This window comes from Apostichopus japonicus, chromosome 5 (genome assembly GCF_037975245.1).
Source record: "Apostichopus japonicus isolate 1M-3 chromosome 5, ASM3797524v1, whole genome shotgun sequence".
NCBI classification, from domain to species: domain Eukaryota; kingdom Metazoa; phylum Echinodermata; class Holothuroidea; order Aspidochirotida; family Stichopodidae; genus Apostichopus; species Apostichopus japonicus.
The window spans coordinates 16,535,499-16,547,624 of record NC_092565.1 but is presented as its reverse complement, the minus strand read 5'-3'; the positions used below and the strand labels follow the sequence as shown (position 1 = coordinate 16,547,624).

At 34.9% G+C, this 12,126-nt stretch overlaps 1 protein-coding gene across 1 annotated transcript in view; it reads right to left on the bottom strand.

The window, feature by feature from the left end:
* Positions 1-286: 286 nt before the first annotated feature.
* The window catches only part of LOC139968168 (uncharacterized), a 33,438-nt gene continuing 21,598 nt past the window's right edge, over positions 287-12,126 (bottom strand). The window contains exons 8-12 of the mRNA XM_071972562.1: positions 10,260-10,412; positions 4,761-4,930; positions 1,833-3,367; positions 1,316-1,457; positions 287-1,022 (exon numbers count right to left, since the gene is read on the bottom strand). Of these exons, the coding sequence (XP_071828663.1) occupies positions 892-1,022; positions 1,316-1,457; positions 1,833-3,367; positions 4,761-4,930; positions 10,260-10,412 (2,131 nt within the window). The 3' untranslated portion in view covers positions 287-891. The remainder of the gene's footprint in view (positions 1,023-1,315; positions 1,458-1,832; positions 3,368-4,760; positions 4,931-10,259; positions 10,413-12,126) is intronic.

The following is a 12,126-nucleotide window of genomic DNA, read 5'->3' as shown; positions in this document are numbered from 1 at the left end:
ATGCTTTATGGTTATTTCTGCAAGACTTTGAAGTTCTATTATTGTAAGCAATGTGTTTCTCAACTTTTATAATGAACTTCATTTTGGGGGGAAAACAATTTTGAAATCTGGCATGTTATTGTTCAGTTTACAATCAAAGATATAATATTAACAATACAGAATAAAGAAATTAATAGGATTATAACTAACGTGACTTCGACCAAAGAAAATGTTTCGTTTCGAAAATATAAACTGCCACCCAAAATAGTTTTGCTCACAGTTTAAAAGAAAACTAGAAGTGACCTGACATGACCAGAAGAGTGTTCTATGGTCTCAGAATGAATATGACAGAACGTACGAAGAGGGCTATCAACTTTCCCCATTAAATTAAGCAGTCTATACGTTCCTAAAGTACGATCATGAATAAACCTCAATTTAAAATACTTCACATTTGCATCTGAAGCGGTGCAAAATGGCATTCTGAATAAGTATTAAAAATAATAATAATAACAACTAATAATAATCATTTTAATAATACATATTTACATGACGTAAGTTTTGTCTGATCCAAACACATAGTCATGCACTGACATATACCCTGTTGCAATATTATTGCAGTGTAATGAAAAGTTTACAAAATTGTGGATGAGGAAATGGCTGAACGGTGAGGCATATATCTCATCTAGGTTTATATGTCAATAGCATGTAACCAGCATTAATCTCCCTTATGCGATATTTACTGTATGCTTTTTACACAACTGGCTATATCAACGAAGCCGCCACTTCAACCGTTTCCAATGAAATGAATGCAACAGATCGGAATCCAAGTGCCACTCTCAACTGCTTATCGCAAGACAAAACCTTTGGAGATAGGGATAACTCCGAGTGATATATTGTACACTGGTGCAGATATCAATTGATAAGAGGTTGGACTTCATCGTAGAAGTGCTCATCTTGACCTTCGTTAGTTCGGTACCCGCTGTTTCCTCTTCGGAGACAATTTCTACTGTAAATAATTTTACCCATCTTCAAGACGGTCACAGCTGAAAAGAGACATTTATGCAATTATCCATATTTTTAGGAACTGGTTTAAATTACAATGACTGCTTGATCGGATATTTAAACTTATCACGCCTTGGATCCTTGGTAGTAGGTAAAGGTTGCAAATAACTTGGACGCAGAAGGAGTGTGCCTTTTTGTGTCTGAATATGCTTCTTTGCTCTTAATTATCCTCAATCGGCTTCTAATAACCATTGTATAACCATTTAATAATAGTCTTTCCGACAATTGTCTTAGCAAATATTGTGTTTTTATAAATAATCTTGACATCACTCACCTAGTGCAATGACAATAACACTGGTGTTTAAAATCACCAGAAACGTGACCAGGATATCGGTTGAGAATTGTCCAGTGAAAGATTCCGGAGCTGGAACTGCTGCTACAAGCATGTTGAAGAAAATGGCCCAAAGGGACATCAGCTGAAAAGAGTCAAAGTATCTTCAATATGAACAGCTATTTTACAAAAAATGAGTAACGTTTTGAATACCATTTACCATATGTCTTCAGAACCGCCAAAGCACGCGAGATAGTACCATGTCTACCTCCCTACCCTCAATCCCACCACACTTCCGCTTTCCTCTCTTTACGAAAAGGCTAAGACTATTAGTAGTAGATATGCTAAATGAAAACATTTCCCCATCAAGACAATCTGAAATAAATATTCATGCTTAACAACAGCATACAAACCGCTCCACATTCCCGTATATTCAAATTTAAGTTGGTGCACTGTACTTCTGTCTTCCCCAAAAAGGGCCATGTGCGTCTTTAATTCTACAATTAGTACTCAAACCCACCTGTAAGTAATACTCAACCCTGTCTTTCATCGGTTTGAAGGAAATATGTAAACTCAGGAAGATAACAGCCAATGTTAACGTAATTGTGACAGAAAAATATCCATTCCATCCAAATATGACGATTACGAAAGTCTGTGACACTTTACGGACAAGTTCGATGATTTCCCAGTACCAGAAATCAGACTGGTAATTCTCATTAAGAAATCTCAACCACTTTGGTGAGTCATCATTGTTGTGTTCATGAAGCTCGCTGCTGCCATTTCGACGAGAATGTTTCCACAAGAGAAGATACAGAACTGCCGGAAGTGCAATAACATATATTGACGAACAGTACGAAGCGATTTGGAAACGACGATGGGTGGTCGTGTTACAGTTTATTGAGTAATCAGACCGCAATATGCTAATGTTATAAACACCAAACTCATCAAGAGAAAACGTGTCGCAAGTAGGGCCGTAAAGTGCAAAGGTAACGTTACAAGTGGATGTGTAAGTGACAAATAATATAAGAACCAGAAAGGTAAGAATATTATTTTGGTGAAGTTGCAAGCGGGAAGTAATATCGTCAACGTTTGCAGGGCTCTTCTTTTCTGAAACTCTTGCGTGAAGTTTTACCGCACCAATAGCAAGAATGGCACAAGCCATTGAAAAGAATGGAAACATAGCGCCCAGAGTAAAAGCTGTGTACGGTGTTAGCTCAAATGCAGGCCAGAAACACTTAGGCTTTATCAGTATGCTTGAAATATTAAATTGCAAAACATCTAGCCATGCAGCAATGCTTCTAAAAAACTGTGGCCAAAAGATAACATCTATAGATTCCCAAAATTCTGCCATAATTTGATAAAATCCGAGAACTATTTTGGTCAAGGCCAACGTACTGTCTACAAGGGATCGAGACCGTCTTTTTTTATTACGATAAGTTTTGAACAGAAGAAAGAGGAAAAGAGCAAGAATGATCAAAATGACTGAAGATTCCAAAATGAAATATTTAAGAGCTGGACAAGGACGACAAAATCCAAATATAGGGAAGAATTCTTCGTCACAGTTTGTGCACATCCAACCAATATAGCCTTCCGCACAATTTCCTTTGATTTGATCAACGTCATTAGAGCAACTATCGCTCTTCAAACATTTATGAGCTTTGGGAAGAGATCCATTAAACATCGTTGTATCCTTTTCGTACGAGTCATTAAATGTCAGAAGGTTTTCTACAAATCGTTTGTATTCGTCAATATTTGTGTAACTCCAGTTCCAGTAGTAGCCTTGGCTTATGGTCATGTAATCATTCTTGCAATGTACACCCTCCTGTGGACAAAGTTCACATTTATCAAACCGATCACGCCTGAAATAGTTTTCCAAACAAGAGCAAGCTCGAAATCCTGCCAATGCCCTCTTATTTGTTCCAGTGGGACAAACTTTACAGCTCAGAGGGTCTTTTCCTGAACCGTCCCTTACAAACGTTCCTTCAGTGCAATTTTTGCAGTTCATGGACGTTCCATCCAAGGAGTATTGGCCAACTTGATCTTGATAGAAGCCACCTGTTGAAAAGAAAGGTGAGTCTTACTGAAACAAAAATAATCACTAGTATTGATGATGATAACATGTAACCACACAACAAAAGTAAACGATAAATAATAAAGGGGAAGGTCTTTGACATATTAAGGTCCTTTCAGTTTGTCTGCCAGGAGATTTACCGAAACAAAATACTTCAGAAATCAGAAATAATATCTTAAAACACCTTTCACAGCTAGCTATTATAAAATACCACAACACGTACCAATTTGAGATGATATCCGATAGAAATGTAACCTGTACTAATTCTACAGAACTTATCACTCCAGCATTTAGAGGATTAAAAGGCTACCAGTCTCACTAAGAATCATTTTCAAGTTACTTACATATGGTTACCGTTCATACTATGCCGGTTTATCGCCAATGTATTTATCAGAGCTGTTACAGCCACATTGTGCACCTCGTGAATAACGCTCTCATATTACACAACTTCTCACAATAAACTCTTCCAATAGTTCCTTGGGAAACCATTGTTTTGCTTCTGCTGCCCCACAACTTTGGAACAAATTAACTGAAAGCCTCAAACTCTCTCCTTCTCTTGTGTCCTTCAAATATACTTTGAAAACTCATCTGTTTCTAGAACTCGATTTCTTTCTAATCGAATTTTACCTTTGATAACTGTTTCTTTCTCAGCTACTTGCTGCGCCCATTCTCACAATAGCTTTACTGCCCCATTAATGTCTTTTAAACGGATTCTAGAGCATTACAAATGTTCATGATTATTATTATTATCATTATTATCATTACTACTATCTTGATCATGATCACTATCACTGTGCACTGCCCACCATCCTCTATCCACTATCCACCCTTAAGTTACTATTCACCATTCACTATTCGCTATCACCATCACTATTCACAATCCGCTATCCGCTATCCACTATCCAGTATTCACTATCCACTATTCAATATTCACTATTCACCGTTCATAATAACAAAGTAACTCATTAATTTGTTTGGTCAATTTTCATTACAAGGAGTGAAGCAAATGTCGAATGTGAAATACGGAATTTGCTTTTACAGTAGTTGTTTACTACTATGAAAAGTGTCCGGTCGACGTATTGTTGAGGATTGAATAAATTTCACTAATTATTCAATTCATTTGGTGAACAAGGAAAAACAAGAAAGATGTCAAGTGTGGCTAATAACAATCGTATGTTAGGAAATACTTATATGTTTTAGGGGGAAATCCGACCAAACTAAACAAAATTTTTACACAAAACGTTTTTGTCTTGAATGTTGATGTTTTATCGTAATGTAATGGTTAGGTCAATAACGAAATAAGTGGCTTCAATGTTGTTTTGGGCTAAACAATTTATTTTCACGTATTGCAAGGTTAATAGATAAATGTCTCTGTACCTCTTGGACACTTCTCGCAATAGTTTCTCTTTCTTCGTCCCGAGGACGTACCAGTTGGACAAGATACACACTCGTACACATGATCCTCGTGTTCGATACAGCTAAAGCCTCTAACACTTAACCCTTTGCTAACGTTCATTGACAGTTGATTCGATGGTGATACACACTTTCTGTGATAAGATTGAATAAACAGGATGGATGAATGAATGGATGGATGATATGATGGATGGATAGATGTATACAGGCAAGTAAGTAATATCATGACGCAGCTATAGGTACAAAACAAACGTCGTCTGCCAATTCGTTCATGGGAAAGTCCGAAAAAAAAACATGTGCTCAGACCAAGCATCTGGTTGAGTTCCATTGAATATATTTTCATGATTTGGAACTCTTATCAAATGAATTCTGGAAGCATTCATGACAGCAATCAGTCAATGTCATTTAACCATTAATTCCTCGATAACACAATTTTGGAAATACGTGGCTCATTCAAAACCGATTTGTTCGTTATAACCATGAACAACTGCACCGACCCTCTTCCTGGAAGTTGCCGTCCCCTGTCTCAACCATGTAACCCACTTTCCTCATCCACCCGTGCACTACAATAGAGCGAACTGTGATAAATAAATACGGGTCTAGTTGCAAGTTGTGAGTTATAGTCCGTATCAGGTTATCAAAGCATCACTGAACGGTGTTAATCCATTAATTCTTGTAATTCTGAGGATAAATTTAACTTTATTCTGCTTTATCCATGAATTCGAACATGTGATATGAACTACATGGTTATTGATTTATATATAAAGTGTGTAGGATGCATTCATAGTCATATTTATACAACACGTTTTGTCTAAGGAGGCACTCAGGTAAATATCTATTCATTTTCTTTCTTACATCAAAAATATCCCCCATTCAAAGTTTGCGGTTTCTAAAATTTACAATTTAGCCTAATTTTGTGTAAATAATTTGATAATGGTAATTTATATATATATATATAGATAGATAGATAGATAGATAGATAGATAGATAGATAGATAGATAGATAGATAGATAGATAGATAGATAGATAGATAGATAGATAGATAGATAGATAGATAGATAGATAGATAGATAGATAGATAGATAGATAGATAGATAGATAGATAGATAGATAGATAGATAGATAGATAGATAGATAGATAGATAGATAGATAGATAGATAGATAGATAGATAGATAGATAGATAGATAGATAGATAGATAGATAGATAGATAGATAGATAGATAGATAGATAGATAGATAGATAGATAGATAGATAGATAGATAGATAGATAGATAGATAGATAGATAGATAGATAGATAGATAGATAGATAGATAGATAGATAGATAGATAGATAGATAGATAGATAGATAGATAGATAGATAGATAGATAGATAGATAGATAGATAGATAGATAGATAGATAGATAGATAGATAGATAGATAGATAGATAGATAGATAGATAGATAGATAGATAGATAGATAGATAGATAGATAGATAGATAGATAGATAGATAGATAGATAGATAGATAGATAGATAGATAGATAGATAGATAGATAGATAGATAGATAGATAGATAGATAGATAGATAGATAGATAGATAGATAGATAGATAGATAGATAGATAGATAGATAGATAGATAGATAGATAGATAGATAGATAGATAGATAGATAGATAGATAGATAGATAGATAGATAGATAGATAGATAGATAGATAGATAGATAGATAGATAGATAGATAGATAGATAGATAGATAGATAGATAGATAGATAGATAGATAGATAGATAGATAGATAGATAGATAGATAGATAGATAGATAGATAGATAGATAGATAGATAGATAGATAGATAGATAGATAGATAGATAGATAGATAGATTCGATTACTATATAAAATAGAAGAGACAAATTGGGTAAGAAGACTTACATATTCAATTGCTCTCGAATCATTGGTAGTGTAAGACTTTCACAAAACATATTCCTGTACGTAGGACAATAATGAAATTTATGACTATGTCAATATTTAAAATGAATCGTGGTGAAAGTTATTGGAATATTTCAATGTTAGTCTTCAGCAACTACCAACAGTTATTTCGATAACAGTGTTAAGTCATTAGTGTATCGCCTAAATTAGTTTAAAATCACAACAATTTAACAACTTTGTGTGTATGTTGGTTTCATAAGGCGAGACCAACTTACAACATCGCGACGTAAATCATTTACCTTTCACGTTGATTACCTATATATAAATACAGAAGTCCAATTGTAAAGCAACATCGATGTGATAATTATTAGGCAGTCAAATTGAATACAGGTCTGCTGATCCCTGCGATTCAAATTAGAGATTAAATAAAATGGAAATTACAATCCTGTGAATCAATATGCTGACGCAAAGAATGTTAGAAATGTATAGATGAGTAAATAATTAATAGCTGACAAAGTACATCTTGGCTTTTTTATGTCCACGGGATACAGGGCGAAGTGCAAAGTCGATATCAATATATGAAAGGCTTGGAATGATAGGAAAATTAACTCACATGGTACCTCCGTCGATCATTTCATCAAGAACTGCTGACGATAATCGACGGATGGGGTTATCTTGTAAAAGGCTGAAATAAACGTTAGATCAATTTGCTATTTCTTTACAATGAAATATGGATTCTGAGCTCATGAAACATCGTGATTCTATCTCAATGTTATTTCAAAGATGTCAGTATATTTCAAGTAACATATCAGGTTTTTTGGAGGCAAGGGTGTGGATGGAAAAGGTTACTGTGAAGGGATATGCTATTACTGTCAATGACCAGATTTAAAGAGTGATCCTTAGACCCACAGGCACCCACACGTAACCCACACGACCTTTCCTTACTCGTAGTTACGCCGCTGTCCTAGTAAAGCTTCTATTTCAGATATCGATTCAAGTCGAGAGTTTTTAAGTGCTTAATATCAGTGTCCATTGAAATTTTAATAGGCTGTGCAACCAAACTATTGCAATGTACCATTGTGTATACGACGCAATACGATGAAGTTGCTCCCATCTTGTCAAAATATGAGTAATTGTCGAAAAATGCAATGCGTTATACGCATAAATCGCTATACATACGCAGGGACAGCTCGTTGACTAACATAGTTTTCTTTATCGACAAAGGAGGTAATAAATTAAAAAATATATATATATATACAGACACGCAGCTAGGCGTTGACGTCTCTGTTCAAAAGTAGGGACTTTCCCTCATTATTGAGAAAAAGTTAGCTGTGACAACACACTAATAAGGTGGTCGCTACTCGAGCTGATTTGATTTTTCGCAGTTATGTAGCATACATAAACACATGTGTGTGTTCCTTAAATTGCTAAAACTTTTATACTCACATTTCTTTTAATGTAGAATTTCGTTTATTATTGCCGAATAATGGTTCCGTCAGGTATTCTATGTTGTTCTGAAAAAGATACCTGAAATATTAGGAAATATTAGTGCAATTGATACGACGTATAACCATTTAACATTTGAATCGTCACAACGTTTAATTAGGATTACTAAATACATGTTTTGGGAACTTATTTTGTTTATCGGATGGTTGTTGGTTGGACGTCTGTATGTTTGTTTCATCTTCCAACGACAAATAGTCTATCGTCTACCAAGAGAGCATTATAAAGAAGTATAGTTGAACACATATTTATTAATATAAGTAAAGTACAGAAATGTGACTGTAGTAAAATTGCAAACGCCTTTTAAGAAAGCCCTAAAGTGTTGGTGAACCTTATGACCAGTTTTATAGCGGTGGCCTAAACGAGCTTGAACTAATGCGTGTAATGTCATAGCGTTGTCGTTCACAATTTTCTGCTCATTCAAGTTTCATTATTTCGGGACGCTTTACGACTAGTTCAGACTGTTCCAATACGTGGCCAGTCGTTTTCTCTTCCGACCTTTCGTTTCTTCGTTATTTATATCTATATTTAAATAGAACACAACTCTACTCACAGACTAGACAAAGATGTTGCAGCCAGTATAGATCCCGGTAGACTTTTCAAGTTGTTGTTGTGGAGAAATCTGTTTTATCATTGTGTTAGGAAGAACAAATGTGCAGGTTGAGATCGTAGAAACGTAAACCTATTAAAATTCTTTATTCGAAAGGAATTAACGTTTAATGATCATCTGTCGCCTATTTGAGAACATACAATAGATGCATACTGTGAATTTTCATGATGATTTTATTGACGTATATTCGGACAAAATGATAACAATCACGTTGCTCACGAGCTGGTGTAGAGACATACATTCTAATTAAAGGAAGCAATTGTTAAATTACAAACATCTTTACACCATCGTCCTTTAAGAGTACTTCTTAATGCGGGACTTCTGCAGCTAAAGAGAAAAGTTCTGTTTATCTTTCTATTTCTGTTTGACCAAAGTTACACAACGACTCATCCAAGGGCACATAACTGTATCTCATGTTACTTCCATGGCTCTGTTGAACTTAGCGCTGGACTATTTCATCTCTTCCAAGTGAGGTTAGCATTGGTGTATTACAGTCTTGCGATTATTAAGCAACCTTAGAAGAAAAACCGATACAACTGCTCATAAAAGTCAATCCCCGCATTTTATAACATAAATCTTGCATTCTTATTTCGGATGAACTTAACGCTGGTCCACCATTTCTTCCCGCTCAAAGGTAGAACTGAAGGTAAATATTTTTTAATTTAAAAAGGGTTCGTTCTGTTTCAAACATTTGACCCAAAAATTGGTTGACTGAACCTGATCTATGGCAAATATATATTTAGATATCCATCAGCATCACCAACATAAATGATAGAAATGCTTTTCAATGAAAAGTAATAAGCAACCCCTTATCGACCTACTTAAACATTGTATAAGAAGCAGCCGTTTTATCGATGTGTCGTTTCATAATGCCAACAGGAAGTTTAACATCACGATAGTTTGAATTTCCCTTTCCTTTGTACTGTGTCGTGTACAATCAAACCGAATACAGAGATATTTTTAGAAAGTTTTAGAACTATCATATGTATAGGAGAACTTACCCAAGGCTGTACTAGATTATTACATAGTGACTACCTAAACGTTTCACAATATCGTTAATGATAACCTCAATTGTTAGCTGCCATTTTATAAACACAAATTTTAATGTATAGTCTAATTTGGATCCTATCGAAAGGGACGCACCTCACTGGTATAAAATTACAAAACATGTAACATGAATACAGAAAACCAGCCTTATCACAAACTACAGTATACCTTAAACATATTTCAATATGACGAGTCCATTTGCGAGTTTATAACGTTGGTAAGTGTTTCTATATTATTTCGAAATTTATAGTTAAGAGTATTAGCGATGCAGTCAGTATACATGGTCATTAGAAACTGAGGCCCGCATGTCAGCCGTGGTTTATTTTCAATGACGACCGGATCTTTAACACTTCCTCCGTTCTCTATGAAAGAAAATTAATTTCTTTAACTCACAGATTTTGGAGAGAATGAACATTGTCGAACAGTCCTCTCGGCAGAAACTTCAGCTTATTACCACATAGTAAGAGTGATATCATAGAGTGACCTTTCGGATTAATCGTGAACAATTTAGCAGGAATTTCTTCCAAATCGTTGTCTCCGATGTCTCTGAAATGTTGAAGACAAAAATAAATTTTATTTTTGCATTTAGGAATAGTTTCCGAAATCAAGCCTAAACAGCCGCTCCCATGTGACACCTCAACACAGTTCCCATCTTTCTCACTGGATAATATCATCTGGGTAAGTTTTCAGTGTAATGAATGGAACCATTTTCTCTACTTTTGACGTTAATGAACTGACTGATCTTTGATGCAACAAAGCTAGTTATCTGTGCTAATTAGAACAATGCCAATCCTATTAAGTATATCCACACAGGCGTATACGCAACAGATAAGTTTAAGACTAGGTCCTTGTCGAAATTTACCGTACCTTTGTGGCCAAGCATTATTGGTTTTCTCCTGTACGTTTGTTTCATCGCTTAAATATTTTCTAGTTAAAGGCAAATTTAAGAAGAGATACTTGGCCTATTTAGTCATGAAACTTACAAAACCGTATGAACTGAAGTGGATTCAAACAGTCGTTCTGGTATCGACTTCAGCTTGATAGATGACATATGTCTGTAAAACATAACAGACGGCAGACTTTACAGGAATGATTTCATCAAATTATGAAACGAAAACGCAGATAGTGACTCACTATGATTCGGTAACTTAAACATTGGCTATGGTCAATGTCATTGTCATGGGAAAATAAGTTAGTGATTAAAATAACTGATACGACAAGGTGTTTTCGGTAGTGCTGTGAAATGAGACTTCATGAAGATGATGGGAACCAAAGGTCAATCAATTCTAGTGAAACTAGTCATTTAAAGTGAATCTTGATGGTTGCAAGGTGTAAAACTGTTGTGTTAATTGATACCGTAACAACAGCTATACCTCGTTTGACTCTTGTTATTGGAGTGGTTGTCGGTTAACTTACTAATTTCTAAACATCTCTTAACAATGAAAGAAGAAACAGCAGTATATCTTACATCGTACTAATTCTTTGAATTGTGTGAAAGAAACTTTCCGGAATTTCAAACAAGGTGGTATATTGTAAGGCACTGTGTACGAATAAAAAGAAGAGATGGCTCAGTTTACATCAAGAAAATCGGTATTGTGAATCAATTAAACATTCATTTTTGGAGAGTAAAGTCGTACGTGCAGCCTGCATTTCTATTCAAATCTCCTGATTGCTTTTATTATTTAGGTTCTGTTGTTTATTTCTTCATCTGAAGGATACGTTTGTAAGCTAAACACTGCACATGTTTCTGTGTGCATGGCATATCTTGTTTATCTTTCTACCTTTTTTTTCAATTTGTAGCAAAGGGATTCCAGTAGGCCTACTCATGTATATAAGGGTGCCACCAAAAATTAATATCTGGAGGACATGTAGATTCTTCTTTTATACCCATGCTATGTAAATCTTTTACACATCTCCTTCAGACGTCATTGGGACCAGAACTAAGTCTTTTTGTATGACTTTTTTCGTTACAAATAACATGTAATATGCAGTTACACATTTCAACTTTAGTATTGATACAATATGAGAGCGAATCCAACCAATATCCTGCAAAATTACAGAGTTTTCATCATTGATATTGTTTTGATACACTCACATAATTGACTAAACCAAAGAAGATTTAACTGCATATGCAAACATTACCTTAATTGTGGAGAATATATAATGTGGTTATGTGTCCAATTGAAGAAAGAAACAAAATCGAAAGCCATAATAACGTTATGATCTCACATTTTCAAAATAAATCCAAATAATACAATTG